This window comes from Mus caroli, unplaced genomic scaffold (assembly GCF_978045245.1).
Source record: "Mus caroli unplaced genomic scaffold, Mus_caroli_1 scaffold_1, whole genome shotgun sequence".
Classification (NCBI taxonomy): Eukaryota; Metazoa; Chordata; class Mammalia; order Rodentia; family Muridae; genus Mus; species Mus caroli.
In genome coordinates, this window is record NW_028227256.1 from 131,708,248 (window position 1) to 131,721,871 (window position 13,624).

At 51.2% G+C, this 13,624-nt stretch overlaps 1 protein-coding gene across 2 annotated transcripts; it reads left to right on the forward strand.

Annotated features, from left to right (window-relative positions):
- Positions 1-1,899: 1,899 nt before the first annotated feature.
- Positions 1,900-13,171, forward strand: Ptpn7 (protein tyrosine phosphatase non-receptor type 7). Of its 2 annotated transcripts, none has more exons than XM_029482271.2 (10): positions 1,900-1,964; positions 2,956-3,129; positions 3,653-3,836; positions 4,068-4,152; positions 5,334-5,410; positions 6,559-6,696; positions 7,004-7,114; positions 8,562-8,716; positions 11,388-11,501; positions 12,104-13,171. In XM_029482271.2, exons 2-10 carry the CDS (start codon positions 3,008-3,010, stop codon positions 12,195-12,197), a joined length of 1,080 nt encoding a protein of 359 aa, XP_029338131.1. In that variant the 5' UTR covers positions 1,900-1,964; positions 2,956-3,007; the 3' UTR covers positions 12,198-13,171. The 2 variants fall into 2 exon arrangements, with proteins under 2 accessions (XP_029338131.1, XP_021018419.1); XM_021162760.3 differs by having other exon boundaries at positions 1,924-1,977.
- Positions 13,172-13,624: the final 453 nt, after the last annotated feature.

Genomic DNA, 13,624 nt, shown 5'->3' on the forward strand with positions numbered 1-13,624 from the left:
TAAGTGTCTGCTTCCTCACTAGGCTTCCAAATAGGACTTTAAATTCTCTAAAGTGGACAGTACTGGATCCTAATTCCCAGTCAGAAAGACCAATCCCCCCCGCCCCCCAGGAATGGGAAGAACAGATAGAGCAGGCAGGAAAGTGAGAAGCCATCTAGAGACCTGGACAGAGCCTCAGGGTCTTGTTTCCTGCCTTGATTGACCCTTTTGCCTCACCAACTTCCTTCCCCATCTCCCAGCCTCCTTTCTCTTTACCCAAGAGCTCATCTTCCAACTTCTAGAACCCCACTGGGTCCTCACTGTGAGGGTCAAGAGGTGTGCTCACAGCCAGCAGGCTAACACTGTGAACTGAGGATACTGGACAGACTGGTGGGGGAGGGCTTTGCCTACTTCCTTCTCCCCGCCCCTGTGGTATCCTCACTTCCTTTTCTTGATCCTAATCAACAACTGGCCCCGGGGAGGGTGGCTCTCTTTCCACTCTGCTCCCACTCCCTCCACTATCTGCCAGCGCAGATACTCCTGTGGGGAGGTCCAGGCAGAGCCCAGTCTCCCTGTCCCTGTGCACAGGTGTACAGGGATTCCCAGGCTCCTGCTGCTGTCATCTCATTCTGGCACCAGGGCCAACCACTTCCCAACTCCACTGAGCTTCCCCCTCAGGAAATCCCACCTAGTCCTCTTGGGAGAGCAGGCACAAAGAAGAGGGAGCCAGAACCAACCAACCAGCCATGGAGAGGCTGGGAGAGCCACCCTCTGACTTACAGCCAAGAACAAAGACAAGTGCCCCAAGCCCTAGGACTTCAAAGGCTCTTCCTGGTCCTCCTCTCCTCCTCGTGGGCCAAAAGAAGGGCAGCCCCTCCCCCCTCAGGTGCCACCCCTGTGCTTACTGCACAGCAGTTCTTTTTCGGTGTCACCCATTTGACAGTTGAATCGGAGAAGTGGGAGGAAGAGAGAGAGGATGTGGAATTCAAGCACTGGGGCCCAGGAACGCTTTGGGGAACATTACAGAGTGAAGGAGTCTTGCAAGCAAGCATGAACCACGAACCAGTTGGGCTGAGGGCCAGCGAGGGGCCTAGCAAAGCCAGGCGGGGGTAGGGCGGGGGTGGAGTTCTAGACTTGGGGACTGCTCCCTCTCCACACCCCAAGCATCCAAGTGGCCCCCTGGTGAAGAGGACCTGGGAAGTCTCTGATGTGAGGGTCACAGCCTTCACCTATCTGTAAGTCTTCAGAGGAGATACAGGGTTCTAAGACACTCCCAGAGGGTAGTCTGAGGGGCTGCTATGGAAGCCACCCCAGAGTCTTCTCCTGTTAAGCTCTGATACTTGTTCTCTGGTGACGAGCCTATGCCTGCAGGCTGAGGGGCCAGGGAGTTGGAAAGAAGCTTTCCTGCCTAGCCCTGGCCTCTCCTTCCTGAACAGAGCAAGGACTCCTGCCTCCTCTTCCCTGCCACCCCCCACTGCACCTCTGTGACACATCTGCTCTGTTTGGAGGTCTGGGTTTGGCCCTGAATTCCCAGGCTTTGAAGCAACAAAGCTTACAGGGGCAGAAGCTGAGAAGTGGAAATAAGTCTCTAGCCAAGGTCACAACCAGAAGAGCAGCAGAAGGTTCCCCATGGCTAGCAAGGAAGAGGTGGGGGTGGGGGGCAGCACATGACGAGGACCCAGAGGAGGAGGCCCGCGGTGGTCAGGGAAGGCCTCATCTCTCGCCCCTTCCCAGAGCCTTGGCATCCAGTGAGGGTGGCAGGACAGCAGCCGCTTGCTCTTAGAGGGCACAGGAAGGATGCACCCGACCCCTGGTGGCAGCTTGTGGTAGGCACAGAAGGGCAGCCCGCAGTTGGGTGGTGTGCGTGGGTGGAAGCCAGGAGGGGCGGAGGGAGGAAGCTGGCTTCCTGAAACCTCTCAGTCCTCAAAGATAGACGGACTGACAGACAGCTGGCAAGAGGCAGCCTGGGGGACATAGCTTCTTCAGTAAGTACTTGAAGTGAGTACAGACATCCTATGGCCCTGGGATGGGATGGGGGGCTCCAAGGATGGGATGAAGAAGCATGAGTTTGGGGCTCTCATGCTTGGCCAGGGCATGAGAAGTGACATATCTGGTGTCCCTGTGGCTGGAGGGCTAAGAAGCCACACAGAGTGCCAGGAGAGGAGAGGCTAAAGGCCCCTTCCTGTTGTGGGCAAGTACTGTCCCAGCCACACCTGCATGGGCCCACACTGCTCCCAAAGCTCTGACCCCATGGGTTAGCAACTCTAACCCCACCACCACGGCACCCATGCCTTAGCTCTGAGAGACAGGGACTGCCCCCAAAAGGTGATGCCCTCATCACCCCTATGCCCCCTCTCTCTTGTACCCCCAGCTGTAGCCTCACCATGCGCTGGCGCTCTAGGGTTTGATGAGGCCATTTCCTGTGACGGTTGCAGAGGCGGGAGACTGGGGGATGGGAAGGAGGAGGGAGGAAACACCCCTGGCCTACCGCCCTAGACAGAGACCCCAGGAGCCACAACTGATCTTGGAGTGGAACTGCCGACAATGAGAAGACCCTTCTAGAAGTTGGAGCGTGCCTGGATCCCTGACTGGATCCAATGCTTCTCGAGGCCTCCGTTTCTCATTATAGAGAAGCCTGCTAGCTGGCTAGACTCAGAGCTGTATGCTTTCTCCCTTTCCTTCTGTGTAGTTAGCAGGCTGTTGGCCTCATGTAGACCCCAGCTTAGAGCCCTGTGGACTTGGGTATCCTCTCTCTCTTCCTCCTTCTGGATTCCTTCCTATCTTCCCCATACCTGTATTCTCTCTAATACCTTCCTTCTACTCTAACCCCTAACTGTCCTCTATCCTGCATCCGGACAGAGAGCTGTTGTACTTGCAGAATAAAAGTTGGGCCGCTTGCTTGAGGGAATAGCTGGCTGGCCTGGACTAGAGGCCTTCTTCTAGCTAGTGAGGTCTTCTCGGGACCTTGTCTTTCAGGCATGCCTCATGGCTGAATGAGCCTCCCTTGGGCCCAGCAACCTACCCCAGCATGGTCCAGGCCTGTGAGGGGCGCTCCAGAGCACAGCTGCCGACCTTGTCTTTGGGGGCAGACATGACTCAGCCTCCACCCACCAAAGCTCCAGCCAAGAAGCATGTGCGGCTGCAGGAGAGGTGAGACCTTTCACAGAGAGGATCTCCCTAGGCCTGGATCACCGTCCCTTCCCTTCCTTCTTTCCTGTCCACTTCTAACAACTGAATCCACAAGGCCTGGAAAAACAAAACCAAACAAACCCAAAACCAAATAATGCTCATTTGAAGGTTGCTCGCCCATTCCTTGTATGTCGGAGGCACCAAGTTTCTCGTCATCCCTGGGTCTGCTCTCTAAGTTTCAAGTTGTGATGAACAGTCTCTGGGACAAATCTAGGGGCCTCCGTAGAGTTGGGTGTGCATTGGAGCCTCTGTGCTGGCTTGAGAGTAGGAGAGATAGACAGCAGGAAGGAGCAAAAGAGCTGCAGGCTGCTCTGTTCTTATCTGATAAAGGAAAAGGGGAACGCAGTAGGGGCCTGACCCTTGAGTGCCCTGAGCCTCTAGGTCAAGACTCAGCATAACCTCCTCAGACAGAGCCCACAAGGAGCTTGAAAGCGAGGCAGATGCTCTGAGATGCTCACTGGGCAATGGTTGGCTGTGCTTGCAGAAGGGGCTCCAGTGTGGCTCTGATGCTGGATGTACGGTCTCTGGGCACGGTTGAACCCATCTGCTCAGTGAACACACCCCGGGAAGTCACCCTACACTTCCTGCGCACGGCTGGACACCCCCTTACACGATGGACTCTACAGCACCAACCTCCCAGCCCCAAGCAGCTAGAGGAGGAATTCTTGGTAAGAACCTGGGGTCCTCTCCACATCACTTTACACTTCCATATCAGACCATCCTGGATTCCTTGGGCCTCTCTTCTCCTTGGGGGTGGGGTCCTCGGGGAAGAACTCTGGGGTATAGGAGAGGTTGTCCCCATTCTTGCTCTTCCTCTCTGTGTGCAGAGGATGGAATGGGAGAAAAGGAGGCTGGGAAGTGGGGGAACAGAGATTAACTCATTTATCCTCCCCCAACAGAAGATTCCCTCAAACTTTGTCAACCCTGAAGACCTGGATATCCCTGGCCATGCCTCCAAAGACCGCTACAAGACCATCTTGCCAAGTAAGGAGCATGGTGGGACTGAGGGGGTTGGTGTCCCTGAGGGTGAAGAGCTCAAGAAGGCAAGATATACATACAGCCTGGAAGGCAGGCATAATGATGTATGCCTATAATAATCCTAGCACTTGGAGGTTGGGGTAGAGGATCAGGAATTCAAGGCCGGTTTCAGCTATATAGCAAGTTCTAGGCTAGCTTGGTTTATATGAGACCTTCACAAAAACAAGCAACAATAACAAAAACCAGCTCTCCAAAGCCAAGGAAGATTAATGCTTGAGACACTTGTCTTTCAACAGAGAAAGGCTAATACTACACCCTGGCAGCCAGGAGACAGACAGCTGTTGCCTGGTTGCATGCTAGCATTTACAGACGCTTCCTGCGGTTGCACGCCTGTGTGGTAGGTGTGAACTCACACAGATGGACCCAGGCCTAGCACCTCCAGCTTCCCATAGGCCAGCTTGATACCCAGAGCTTAGTACAATGGCTTCTAGAACTGTGGTCTGAATTCAGCCCAGCACATGGGTCCTGTCCAGGACTGAGACTCCAGACTCAGTGCCTGCTAGAAGAGTCCAGGCTCTGTGAACACTTGTCAATGTGAGTTGGATCGCCTTTGGCCTTGGCCTAATTCTAGCAAGCTCTCCAACCATCAAAGAGGGGAAGTTAGCTTCTTCATCCCCCATCCGGTTTGATTGGGGAAGAACCCACACCTCTGGAGAGCGAAGCCAATATTCCTTGTGGTTGAGTGATATCTTAAACAATGTATTCGTCTAACGCTTGCATTCATAATCAAAAAGGCATTTTTTTTCCTTTGCAGAATCTCTTCCTCTTCCTATCAGTTCGCTCCCATTTTATACCCTCGCTGATCTCAAGGTTAAAACATGATAATATCCCAGTTGGTGTCTGCAGCTCTATGGTCTGTGCTTCACATCACCATTCAGTCCATCTTTCTGCTTTGATTGCACCACTTTCCAGCTCAAAAACATCATGGCTCCCTGTTGTCATGAAATAGTATATTTTATCATACACAGCTATTATGTTATCTGTCTATAAAATAATACAACGGACTACCTGCTGTCCACAAAGTACTGCAAACAGAGTGAGGACACGCACTCCCCTCTGACTCTGTCACAGTCTACATTCATTGGTCACCTTCTGACCTCTCACCTTTACTGATCTACATTTCCTAGATCCCCAGAGCCGTGTCTGTCTTGGCCGGGCACAGAGCCAGGAGGACAGTGACTACATCAATGCCAACTATGTCCGGGTGAGTGGTCGGCTGCTGCAGCTGGGAGCCAGACTGCCTTAAAGATGAAAATACCGTGTGAGACCTTGTGTAATCCATCCACCTGGCCTCAAGGGCTCCAACTCCCTCCTGCCATAGCTCCCTCTGCTAGACTTGGGAGCAGGGAAAGAGATACATACTGAGTGACCCCCAAGAAATGGGTCTAGAAAAAGAGGTCAAAATTTCCAAGCCACCTTAACCTAACCTGTTACCCTACCCGTGACAACCCTGTAAATTTGGCTGAGCCTAGTCACCAGTTTCTTAGAGGCTAATGGCTTCTATAAGCTGCACAAAGCCAGCTCAGGTGGGAATTTCTCTATCTCCTATTATCTCCTTTCCCACACTCAGTCTCTGCCCCCACACCTGACCCCTACCAAGTACTGCCTCCTTTGTAGAGACTGACTGATGTCCATCTCAAAGCAAGGGGGACCATCTATCCCTACTTCTTACCTTGTTTGGTGGATGGGTGTAAAACCACTGCTCCCTTGTGGCCAAATGTGGTAGGACAGTAGTCTGGGTGCTGAGGAGCAAAGCAGTCAGACAGACTAGATCCATGACAGCACAATAGATCGGTGGTCCTCTGTTTGCCAGCAGGGACCAGGCAAACAGTGAGATGCATGGATGATGGAAGGATGATGGAAGCTAAGGATGATGGGAGGGAGGAGAACAGACTAGGTACAGTATACTGGACTTTGGTGTCAAATGTATAAAAGTAATTTGTGAAATGTGAGACGTTCATTTACAAATATTGAGGACTGTCATATCTTGCCCTAGAAGAAAGCAGCAGAGGATGGGAACAAATGTACATGGTGCCCGCCGTGTGAGAGACCGCCAATGTGTTTTATTGATTTAACTCACACTATATTATAATTACTAGGCACAGTCTACAGCTCAGGGAAACTGAGTCAGGAATGTGCCTCTGACCACTTAGCTAGGAAACAGAAGGGCAGGAATTTGAACTCAGGTGTTGCTCAGAGTGGGTCCCATGTCCTCCTCCAGCATGTGGCTTCTATGTGTGTGTCTGGGCATGAATGTGTGTAAGTGTTTATGTTCACTGGCTTTAGCCTTACCCCAGCACTGCGGACTAAGGAGTCACAGCATCTCCGTCCTTCTGTGCTTTGTCTCCCCAGGGCTATGACGGGAAGGAGAAGGTCTACATTGCCACCCAGGGCCCCATGCCCAACACTGTAGCAGACTTCTGGGAGATGGTGTGGCAAGAAGACGTATCTCTCATTGTCATGCTCACCCAGCTCCGAGAGGGCAAGGAGGTAGGAGGCAGGGTCATCTGGAAAGCGTCTGCACCCTACCCGGTCACACCACCCATGCACACCAGACCAGAGGCCTCAGTGGGAGCTGAGAGCCCTGACAGGCCCTCTGCCATATCTCTCAGGAATACACCCCAGGGTAGCTGTGGGTGGGGTGACTATACACTTGAAGCTTGAGAGAGCTAGACTCTGGTCACTGACCTGGGTCTTGAGGTAAGATATGAGGAGAGAAAACTAGGCCTCTCTGCTGCTTCAGCCCCGTGCCACTGATGGGCCCTCCCACTCTGACTCCCAGATCCCTCCCTTCTAGAAATGTGTACACTACTGGCCCACAGAAGAGGAAGCCTATGGGCCCTTCCAGATCCGCATCCAGGACATGAAAGAGCACCCAGAATATACTGTGAGACAACTCACCATCCAGGTACCTCCCCCTGGAACAGACCAATGGCAGGTTTGGGTCACCCCTAGTATCTCTGAAACTCAGACTCCACCTTCACTAAATTTACTAAATTCGCCAAGTTTACTAACTTAAACCTTGATCTCACATGATGTTCCTTTTGTTTGTTTGTTTGTTTGTTTGTTTGTTTTTTCGAGACAGGGTTTCTCTGCGTAGCCCTGGCTGTCCTGGAACTCACTCTGTAGACCAGGCTGGCCTCGAACTCAGAAATCCGCCTGCCTCTGCCTCCCCAGTGCTGGGATTAAAGTCGTGCACAACCTCACCTGGAGGTGGTTCACACTTTTAATCCCAGCACTTGAGGGGTAGAGACAGGTGGATCCCTGAGCTTGAGGCTAGCCTGGTCTACAGTCAGTTCCAGCACAGCCAGGGCTACTCAGAGAAACCTTGTCTCGAAAAACTAAGAGAGAGAGAGAGAGAGAGAGAGAGAGAGAGAGAGAGAGAGAGAGAGAGGTGGCTACACCCCTCAGGGGTGCCTCTAATTAAATAGGGATGCACCAACTAACAAAACAGGAACAACTAACATCAGGAAGCAACCTCTTCCCGTGCTCGAAATCTGGGCCCCAGGAGACCAGAGAGACCCAGGGGAATGCTGGGAGAGTCAGGAGAAGTCAGATGAGATATGCAGATGGAGTTTAAAAATGCTTTCTGGGCTGGTGAGATGGCTCAGTGGGTAAGAGCACCCGACTGCTCTTCCAAAGGTCTAGAGTTCAAATCCCAGCAACCACATGGTGGCTCACAACCATCCGTAACGAGATCTGGCGCCCTCTTCTGGAGTGTCTGAAGACAGCTACAGTGTACTTACATATAATAAATAAATAAATCTTTTTTAAAAAAAATGCTTTCTAGGGGACAGAGAAAGGGCTCAGTGGGTAAAGGCACTTGCTGCCAAGCCTGATGACCTAAGTTCGATTCCAGAACCCATGTGACAGGAGAAGAGAACTGACTGGAACAACATAGCAAGATTCCTATTGAGAGAGAAGGGAAGGAGGGAGTGAGTGAGGAAGGAAGGAAGGAAGGGAGGGAGGGAGGGAGGGAGGGAGGAAGGAAGGAAGGAAGGAAGGAAGGAAGGAAGGAAGGAAGGAAGGAAGGAAGGGCTTTCTGTTAAGGTACACATTCTTACACTTCCAAATGATTTCTGTATCAGTTCGTTGTTCCCCAAGTATCCTGGGAGGCAAACAAAAAAGATATCACTGTGCCCACTTCTAGGGAAGAAAATGAGATTATTGCACTTATCCACAGTCCCACAATAGATAGAGGCACAACCAAGACTTGAGCCTGGGCAAAGCTGAATAGCAAAGTAGCCAGGAGACTCACCCCTGCGTGCTGCATCCCACTGTGCATGATTGATCGATTGATCACAGCACCCACACCCACATCCCATGCCTTATTCTCCTGGTTTCTCACACCCCAGCACCAACAGGAATGCCGGTCAGTGAAACACATCCTCTTCTCAGCCTGGCCAGACCACCAGACTCCAGAATCAGCCGGGCCTCTGCTGCGCCTGGTGGCCGAGGTGGAGACCCCAGAGACAGCTGCCAACTCCGGGCCTATAGTGGTTCACTGCAGGTAGGGACTTCCCTGGTCCCAGCACAGATCCAGTGCTTGCCTTCCCTGCTCACTAAGTCTCTGGTGTGGAGGCATCCAACACCACACCAGACAGGCCCAACTCTTAACTAGACAGAACTCTGGCTTGTGGGAAGTTTCTAGTGAGGTAGAGATGAGATAAACTCTGTCCCCACTGTTGGGGAGCCCCTTTAGGCACCAGATAACATTTTCGTATGCTTAGGTCTTTTAGTGTTGGGATTGGTTTTGTTTTTGCTGGGTTTGTTGTGTTGTTTGTTTGTTTTTTTGTTTGTTTTATTTTTGTTGTTGTTGAGACAGGATCCCTCTTTGTGCCCAAGGTTAGCATCAAACTCACAGCAATCCTCCTGCCTCAGCTTCTCAACCTCTCAATCTCAGTTTGGGATTACAGGCATGAACTGTAATGGACTTATTGGAAACCTATTATTGCTATCATCAGGCACAATGTTAAATACTAAGAAGATAACGGTGAACAAAACAGTTTAGTTTCTTCCCCGGCAGGTTAATAGACTAGTCAGAAGGGTAGCCGATTAAACAATGAAGCAGACCACAATTCAGAGCTGAATGGAGTAGTACAGAGGCCACAGGGTCAGGTCACCTAATACCTCAGAGGGAATAAGCCTCTGAAAGGGGGAAAGGAAAATGTTCAGGCAGAGAACTTTATATGCTCAGGAAATAAACTTTAAAACAAAACAAAACAAAAAAGATACATTGTCAGGAGGGTCAAAGAGGAGTCCGAAGCTTGTGGGTGGGTGGAGCTTGTTGTGGGTGGAGCTTTGGGGGGGGCTGTGTGTGTGTGTGTGTGTGTGTGTGTGTGTGTGTGTGTGTGGAGCTTGTTGTGGGTGGAGCTTGTTGTGGGTGGAGCTTGTTGTGGGTGGAGCTTGGGTGGAGCTTGTCATGGGTGGAGCTTGTTGTGAGTGGTGCTTATATGTAGGGACACTGATGGAAAACAGTATGGAAGGCAGCTAAGGGCTTCGTGAATCGGACTTGCATGATTGGCTAAGACACTTAGATTTGCCATTTTGTTTTGGGTTTTGTGATGCCTGGGGCCGGGCACAGTGGCATATTCCTGTATTCCCAGTACCTGGGAGGTAGAGATGGGAGTACCAGGAGCTGAAAGCCTATCTAAAGTACATAGGGAGTTCAAGGTAGCCTGGGCTATATGATGTTTTGTTGAGAGAGAAAGAGAGGAGGAGGGGGAGGAGGAGGAGGAGGAAGAGGGAGAAGCAAACAGTACACACAGGGCATGCTTGGACCCATGCAGAGGGTGCGCGCACACACTTCAGTGCTGGAAGTCACTAGTAGCTTCTACACACCCCAGTATACACCTCCTTCTACTGGAGGCACATGTAAGACTTAAGCGGGGAGCTGAAAGCCAGAAAGGGCAAGAAGGGGAGGGGTGCGGGAAGAGAGAAAGATGATGGAGCAAGAAGAGGATAATGGGATGGGGGCCCTGGAGCATCCATGGAAGCTCACATGGAGCTGGGAGGAGGCTGTGGTCAGAGAAGGAACGCTCAGGAGGACAGCCAATGCCCAGGCAGGTGCTGTAAACAGATGTGATCGCCACCGTGTGCGCTGGACTAGGGTGTGGCAGAGCATACTTGAGGCCAAAGCAGTAAGACTGCTAATCTAAGGTCAGTCCTGGCTACATGACTAGTCCCTATTATCAAAAAGAAAAGAAAAATCAGGGGTCACCATGGTGCCTCCATGGGTAAAGGCACCCGCAGTTCAAGCCTGACATCCTGAGTTCAATCTCTGGGCCCTACATGGTTTAAGAACAGAACTGACTCATGAGAGGTCTCTACTGAGCTTCACACAGGTACAGTGATGCGTGTGCACACATGCACACACACATACAGAGAGAGAGAGAGAGAGAGAGAGAGAGAGAGAGAGAGATTAAAATAAATAAAAATATAAAAGAAAAAGAAAGAAAAAACAACTGGAAAAAGTACAAATCTGTGCTTCAATCCCAGCACTTGGGAGCAGAGGCAGGCAGATCGCTGTGAGTTTGAGGCCAGCCTGGTCTACCCAGTAAGTCCAGGGCCAGCAAGGGCTACATAGAGAAAATCTGTCTCAAATAAACAAACTAACAAAAAAGAAAAAAAGAAAAAAAAAAAAGACTTGATATGGTGGCACTCTTCTGAAACTCTGACTGTCCTGGACAACCAGGACTCAGGAGGCTGAAGCAGAAAGATTACAGTGAGTTTAGGATATATAGTAAGTTCCAGGCTTCCCTGGACTCTAGAGTAAAACTCTTTCTGGGGGGGGGGGTGTTAATCCCAGAACTTGAGAGGCAGAGGCAGGTGGATCTCTGAGTTCAAGGTCGGTTTGCTCTACATAGTGAGTTCCAGGACAGCCATAGTGAAATCCTATCTTAAAAAGATTAATTAACTAATTTAATGGTGAGCTGGACTAGGCATAGAGTGAGGCTAATAAGGGCTTACAGACTTCTCCTGGGTAAGTTGTTTTCTGCCTCCACCAGGGATGCCAGGGATACTGGAATCAGAGATGTGCAAGTCCCACCCCACAAACAGAACACTTTAATACCATTTCTTCTTTCATCACGTGAAGCCTTGCCTTAACCTTCCATGCTCACTTGTCTCCCCCATTCCCTGGTCTCCTGTGACTTCCCCATCCTCTCTCTGGTTCCATCCAGTGCAGGGATCGGCCGGACCGGCTGCTTCATCGCCACCCGCATCGGCTGCCAGCAGCTGAAGGCCCGAGGGGAAGTGGATATTCTGGGCATCGTGTGCCAACTTCGACTAGACAGGTGGGTCCATGGGAAACAGGTGCGGGCGGCCACAGTAATTGAAAAGGACATTAGTGGCTCTGAGGTGCACATCACCTGCAGGTCCTCCTGGAAGAAAGCAAGGAACTTGTTTTATTCAAAAGAACTTTCTAGTTTGCCAATAACTAAGCCCACATGAAAGATGGTCTGAAATGTTAGCTTGGGGGCCTGGAATTAAATATGTCACCCTGAATTTTCCCTCAATCTCTCCTGGCACCCAAATTCTCTACTCAGGAGAAAATGGGTTCACTTCTTGAGTGTTTTAGAAATGAGACCTGTTCTACACATGTGGGGCTAACGGTTTTCATTTTTAAGATTACAAATGGCAGAGTTGAGTATGGGTCTGATTTTGCTGAAGAGCTGGATGGATAAGAGACAGAAGACCAAGAGTCAAGACAGGGCAGTACCTGTTGCACTTCCTCCCTTGGGGTTGTCCTGGCAGAGGACAGTAAAGGGGAGTAGGAAGGGCAAGGGTGCCTATGGGGAGGAGTGAGTCAGGGCTTCCCTAGCAGGACAGTAAGAGGGGATGCTAACCTTAGCACAGGGCAGGTGTTCTTGACTCTGACTCTTGACTCTGCTTACAGAGGAGGCATGATCCAGACGGCCGAGCAGTACCAGTTCCTGCACCACACTTTGGCCCTGTATGCAGCCCAGCTGCCCCCGGAGCCCAACCCCTGACGCTCCACCAGCCCGTGGGCCTCTCAGGCCTGAGACAGTGGGTCTGGGCAAGTGGGCTGTGAGCTCTGGCACGGCTTCTGCATCAGCACAGGAAAGGGATCCCTGGAATACTTTACAGTCTCAGGAAACTGCCCCAGCAAGCAACAGGAGCCAGGCCACGGGTCTTCACCTCCGACCACGACTCTGCCTTCTTCGGTGGCCCCCAGTGGAGCATGCTGGAGCGTCCTGTGGCTCTGAACTTACAGATAGGAGCTGGTCCTTGCAATGGATTGAGAGAGCAGCTGGAGTGCTGACTTATCTAGGTGCTTTCGGTGAGCTCCCTTCCTTGTCCATGACACAAAGAGTCAGTCAAACAGAATGTTCCTGAAAGCCATTCCAGATGTAGCCCTGCTGATGGGGCTGCAGAGATGGTGATTGCAAGATCCTCTTCCATTAAGGCCTTGCCCACACACAGGCCAGATGCAACAGCAGGGAAAATCCTGGTCTGACCTTGGTCAAATCCTCTCTATCCTACATAGACTGCTCCTCCCCATACACCCGTGAGTGCTAGACAACCGGCTCAGAAGAGAATAAGGGCCTTGATTGGCCTGCCTCCATACATATCATAAAAGGAGATGCAGAGGTAACCAGCTCTAGCAGTTGGGATCACTGGATGAGCCCAGGAGTGATGATGTACCTGTCATCCTAGCACTCAGGAGTAGAAGCAGGAGGATTGCTGCGAGTTTGAGGTCAGCTAGATCTACATTTTGAGTACCAGGCTAGCTAGGACAACATAACAAGATTTTTTTTTAAGGCAATCTTGAGCACTCTATTCTCTGGAGGAGATGAGGGTTGCCTCTGCTTCTATGGCTTCCTTCCTGTCATCTGCCCCCAACCACTCTCTGGGGGAAAACCCAGCACTCTCTGCTTTGCTTCTGTGACTTCAGAGCATCCTTTAGGTACCCATGAAGTATCAAAGAAAGAGGAGAGAAGAGACAAAGAGCTATGTCTGCTTCAAGAAAACCTACCTGCCATACCTCCCCTGGCTTATATTTCTTTGCAGAGTGCTTATCTGGTTCCAGAAGCAGGCTGGGTGGTCACCACTCCAAGCAGCATGGGGCTAAGACCTTCAGCCCTCCTCCTCATCACTTCACACAATTTCCAGGGAACTCGCGATCTATCTCAGGGATGAACTATGTATCCCAGAAAGCCAGACAAACCCTGAGTCTTCCTTGACCCAGACTGGGCTGTCTGTGGGGAGGAAAACAGAATACTATCCGTACTGTCTGTCCTCAGCTCCTGGATGTGCTAAGTGACACAAGTCCTCCATGAAAACCCCAAGGAATTGGAGGAGTGACTGCCCCCTTGCCTCCTGGCATCTCTCTGGAGAACGGGAAGTGCTTCTGGACATAGTGTGAAAGCCTGTGAGCTGCACTTGAACAGGGAAG

Excerpts from the sequence above, each read along its gene's own strand:
- Ptpn7 (XM_029482271.2), top strand. The coding sequence starts at position 3,008 with ATGGTCCAGGCCTGTGAGGGGCGCTCCAGAGCACAGCTGCCGACCTTG. Across the intron at positions 3,130-3,652 it reads CATGTGCGGCTGCAGGAGAG|AAGGGGCTCCAGTGTGGCTC; the intron begins GTGAGACCTTTC and ends CTGTGCTTGCAG. Across the intron at positions 3,837-4,067 it reads AGCTAGAGGAGGAATTCTTG|AAGATTCCCTCAAACTTTGT; the intron begins GTAAGAACCTGG and ends CTCCCCCAACAG.